Source organism: Triticum aestivum, chromosome 7D, assembly GCF_018294505.1.
Source record: "Triticum aestivum cultivar Chinese Spring chromosome 7D, IWGSC CS RefSeq v2.1, whole genome shotgun sequence".
In the NCBI taxonomy this organism is placed as follows: domain Eukaryota; kingdom Viridiplantae; phylum Streptophyta; class Magnoliopsida; order Poales; family Poaceae; genus Triticum; species Triticum aestivum.
The window spans coordinates 73,819,865-73,825,060 of record NC_057814.1 but is presented as its reverse complement, the minus strand read 5'-3'; the positions used below and the strand labels follow the sequence as shown (position 1 = coordinate 73,825,060).

At 47.0% G+C, this 5,196-nt stretch overlaps 1 protein-coding gene across 1 annotated transcript; it reads right to left on the bottom strand.

Moving 5' to 3' along the window:
• Positions 1-2,893: 2,893 nt before the first annotated feature.
• On the bottom strand, positions 2,894-3,558 carry LOC123169152 (histone H3.2). Its single transcript, XM_044587005.1, has one exon. It carries the CDS (start codon positions 3,463-3,465, stop codon positions 3,055-3,057), a length of 411 nt encoding a protein of 136 aa, XP_044442940.1. The 5' UTR covers positions 3,466-3,558; the 3' UTR covers positions 2,894-3,054.
• Between the last annotated feature and the right edge of the window lie 1,638 nt (positions 3,559-5,196).

The following is a 5,196-nucleotide window of genomic DNA, read 5'->3' as shown; positions in this document are numbered from 1 at the left end:
TTATAAATTTACATGATTTTTTTGTAATATGAACTCTTTTATTATCAAGATATATACGCAAAAAAAAAAATACATGAATATTTTATAAGTATACAATAATATTAATATGTTGCATATTTTCTGCGTGATTTTTGTACTTCTTTATTAATAACTTTGTTACTATATATTTTTAACAACAAATAAAATAAATCTTCCTATATGTAATGGGGTACACCAATTGTGGTTGATTTAGCAGCAATCTGGAAGATGCCACGCTACTGCCCACATTAAGCGGCTTTTGTTATATGACACGGCATTGTTTAGATTGGGGGCATGTACATAATCTGATCTGCATAAACCAGGAAAACGGTTCAACCGAATAAATAAAATCTTGTTTGGCTACAACAACTAATCCACGTTGGTTCTCCAAAACCCCAGGTTTCAGATTTGTGGAAAATCGACCGTTTTTCCAAAATCGCAGTTGCTAGAAAATACAAAGGCCACTTTTACCGTTTCCAAGCCCAAACGTGTTACTGTGTAAATCTGCAATCCAAAAATTAATTAGCAAAATCGATTTTGCTAAAATCATGTTACAAACTCGTTTTCCATATACCGGCTACTATCCTAACTATATGGACCAAAATGCACAGCAGCACAAGGCAGCGAACAAGCAGTGTCATTTGTTTGGGCCCATTTGGTTCCGGGAACCATTCTGTTGGGCTTTTGACCGGTTTTAGAAACCTTTCAGAAGGTCCTTTTCAGTTTCTTTTATTTTTTTTATATTACTTTCTTTCTTTATCTTATCTTTTTTCGGATTTATTTTCCTTTCATAAATCTTGATAGTTGATGAAAAATATTTAGAAAACCTAAAAATATTCAAAAAAATTGAAAAATGTTCAGATATTTCAAAAAAAGTGACATTTGTTAAAATCGGAATTCAAAAAAATGGGATTTAAAATTATTTTTAATAAATATTGAGAATAGTATATAAAATTTTCTTGGATTATAAATTTGGAGAACTATTTTCTAATATTTGTGGCAAGTTTTTAAAATTTTAAGAACACTTTTTATTTTGAGAATATATTTCTAAAATTTACTGCTAGTTTTTTAATATCCCTTTTTTTCTAAATTCTGGAACATTTTAAAAAATAGTTTATGAAATAAAAAGACTAAAATTGCACAGAAACGAGAAAACGTACCAATTGAAAAATAAGGCAAGCGAAGCTTAAATGGGTTAGCCCTGTCACTCGCCTAAGCGACTGTGGGGAATTTTGTGTTTATTTACATGGAACCCGCCTAATCGGACCATCACTCAGAAAAGATCTAGCGGCAAAGAAATGAAACACCGAAGCAGATTCAGAGTGAAAGTTTCGTGATTTCCATTCATATAACCAGAGATTTGAAGATTTGGTGGTATGTAATGAATAATCTCACTGAACAAAACATGTCTATAGTTATACACTTGTATATCGTCCACTCTTCCTGAAACCAAGGAAACCTCTGCTTTACTGATGCTTAATACAATCACAGGCATAGGAATACACTTGTGTCACTTGTGCCTCAACTCTTCCTCTCATACACAAAGATTATTATACAGGCCACCATCTCTGAATGCTTCTCCCCTGCCCATGCTGAATCTATTAGCCTCCTCTTTTGGGTGTATGTCATAACTCTTTTGCAGGTAAACCATTAACCAAACATAACGTCCAAGCACAGAACTTAATTAACAAGATCTGATAAATGGAGATAAGGTTGATCACATCCATTGCAAATTTCCAACTAGGAGACGAGCACAGTTCAGAATGACATCACATGTCGCCACTTCACCTTGAGCCATCCACATCAGCGAGCCCAGCCGAGTTCAGAATCACACCAAACAGAGCCGAAAGCCCAAATAAATTTACCAAATGCCTGTAGAAACATGGTCTGAAAACATGACACTACGAACATGGTCTGAACTTTGTGAATTTTTCAGTTCAGACAAAGATGGATTGTTTGCTGTACACAGAGACTGTAAAATTCACCTGATGCTGACATGATGTCTTAAGCAGTTTTCTGTACAAGATAGACTGTCAGGGAAACTCTTCCTTCAGTTGCCAGACACATGTAGGGGACATCACAGGTAACTGGGGGTAGTACAAATGATGGTTACTATTATAACTTGAAATGACCAAAATAATTGACGAATTTGGTGAACTCCATGATGTATGGCATCTGCTCAACTATTTGCAGAACTTGTACAGCATTGGGCTCGCAACTTCATGGCTTCTTGGTGTTCCACATGGCGACAGTCACACACAACATCGAGGATTCGTAGCTAATTTTCAGTGCAGAATTCATGGTTATTTGCTGCTAAAATCCAATTTTTCTATGGTTTGGCCCTCCCTAACCTGTTTTAACAGCCCTCGGTCCCCCCTGATTCGGTTTTTCTGGCTCCGCTACTGATTATGGCTGTGTGACAAGTTAATATAGCGCTGCTGCCTACTACACTGAAATGCTGACAACTTGGCCGACGATGGGTGGACGCTGCAGGATGCATCGATCATTAAAAATTCCGTCATGCTTGAGATGTTCAGGCATCCAGAAGCTCATGGTAAGCTCTCCCTCGAATCATTTCTGCCATCCAGTGAGTACATTAGTCGTTTCGGTTCGTAGCCATATCTGAAAATACAAGTGTCAAGTACTAAAACTGAAATGAGTTAACCAAGTGCCTGTACAAACGTGCAAAGAAACTGAATCACACGGCGACCAAAGAAAAATAACAGAGCGCCCCAGCAAAATCAAGAAGCCCGTGGGACACAGCATATCTTCTAATTCAATCACTGCAACAACTTGGTACATGTGACAAGAACACCATCGCAGAATCACGGAGCAATTTACAAGCAAAATTAAAGTCATTCGAGCATCAGATCGATAACTGAACTTTCCATTGGCATTTCATTCGAGCATCACGATACATTAGGATCAGAAGACACGTCATATCAACACCAACAAACAGAAGCACCCGACAGGCCGACGCCCATCCAGATCACAAGACAAGAACAGCTACTACCAGTATTACCGGCGACCCCAAATCTAGGCGCGCTCCCCGCGGATGCGGCGTGCGAGCTGGATGTCCTTGGGCATGATGGTGACGCGCTTGGCGTGGATGGCGCACAGGTTGGTGTCCTCGAAGAGGCCGACGAGGTACGCCTCGGCGGCCTCCTGGAGCGCGGAGACGGCGGAGCTCTGGAAGCGGAGGTCGGTCTTGAAGTCCTGCGCGATCTCACGGACGAGGCGCTGGAAGGGGAGCTTGCGGATGAGCAGCTCCGTGCTCTTCTGGTACTTGCGGATCTCCCGGAGCGCGACGGTTCCCGGCCTGAAGCGGTGTGGCTTCTTCACGCCGCCGGTCGCCGGCGCCGACTTGCGAGCAGCCTTGGTGGCGAGCTGCTTCCTCGGCGCCTTGCCGCCGGTGGACTTGCGCGCCGTCTGCTTTGTGCGGGCCATCGGAACTTGGGGTGGCTGGGGATCTGGCTGCTGTGAGGCTCTGGTGTTTGGAGATCGAGAATTTCACTTGGCGGTGGTTGATTTGGTGGAGGAATGGAGATGGATTTTAAAGGGGATCGAGGATGGGTGTTTGGTGCTTCGCGCGCGATAATTTGGGGGCTCGGGTTTCCGCCAGGCGGGGCGGGGGAAGCGGAGGGTGGGATGGGCGCCGTTGGATCGCGGCCGAATGGAGGGTTGGGATTTGCGTTCGCGGCTCTCACGCGGATCGTGATCCGTGTGCTCAATGAGCGGTGCTGCAGACTGGTGACCGAGTTCTGTTTTGGCAGGCTGGTGAACGAGTTTTCGTTTGGCATTTTCCATTGCGGCCAACTCCATGATGGATCGTCCGATTTTTTGTCTTTTGGGTCCAGTGCGGCCGGCGCATTTCAACCATTTAAAATTTAAAAGCATTGGCATTGCCACTAAGAGTCTCAGTTGTATATTAAATAAAATTTAAAAAACATTAAATGGAACCCTATATCTAGTCCTGGCCGTCGTTATCGTCCACGATAAGGTCGACGAAGGGCAGAGGCTGCCACAGGAACCACCACGGGACAAGTGGCATCGGCGCGTGCACAGGTGCAGCGGGCGGCACCTGCTGGGGCTGCGGCGGTGTGGTGACCACGTCCCCGTGCCCACCCACACGGTCGAGGCCGACACCCACTCCGACGTGCATGGCACTGCGGCCATCCATGACCAAAGCCGCGTTAAATGGCACGGTCGGCTGCTCCTCTTCCTCCACCATCCCGTCCTCCGGCTCGAGGACGGCGACACCTGATGCGGGCATTAAGGCCAACTGATACGCCAAGCCCTCCCATTCGGCGAGTTCGTCAAGCTTGGAGTCCTCGAGGGCCTTCTTGAAGGCCTCATCCTCCTTGTCGATCTCTGGGCCTGGTGGCGACGGCGGTGAGGGCGCACGCGCACATGGTGGGATAGGAGTACAAGCCCAAACGACGAAGTAGGGCCGGTGTGCGTGCGTCGTGCTCATCATGGAACCAAGTGTCCTGGTCGCGACGGAGGTCCTCGGGCAGTTGATCTCGGTAGCAGTGTATTTCCAGCAGGCCCGTGTGGTGGGCTACCGAAACGGGAGACACGGGATCCGGGTTGATGTGCCAGCCGCATGGGAGGTGGATGTCAGGCCACGACACCGGGGTGGCCTCATCGTAGTACCGCTGGCACTGCTCGACATAGATGTGTTGTCGCAGGCGGTGTTAGGGAGAAGCTTGCCGCGCTGCAGTGCGCCCCCGGGGACCCAGTGATGAGCCAACCTCGTGGTAGTGCTTCCCCGTGATCCACTTCCACTGCATTTTTGCCGGCTGTGGGCGGCGGTGGCCATGATTTGTCGGTCGTCTGGAGTAGAGGAGATGAAGAAGACCGGGAAGTGGACTGAACGGCCCCCCCACCCGCAGGACCTGGTGGAGGGGGACTAGGTGGCTGACATGCAGGGCCCTCCCACATTTGTGGAATAAATGGGAACGAGGGAAGGTGGTTGGGTGGCCCACACGCGGGCCTGAGGTGGACATCGAGAGAACGCGCGGGTCATCTATCTCGTGTCCATGTGGACGCAAATCGAGCCCAAATTTTGCGGCGGAAATGCGTTCATACGGACACGTGACAGGCGTATTTTGTGTTTGCGGTTGCGCGTTGGGCCGTGGTTTTCGGTCTCGTGGACTTAAACGGACAACAACATAC

What these genes read in the sequence shown, in the direction of transcription:
- LOC123169152 (XM_044587005.1), bottom strand. Translation starts at nt 3,465, where the DNA reads ATGGCCCGCACAAAGCAGACGGCGCGCAAGTCCACCGGCGGCAAGGCG.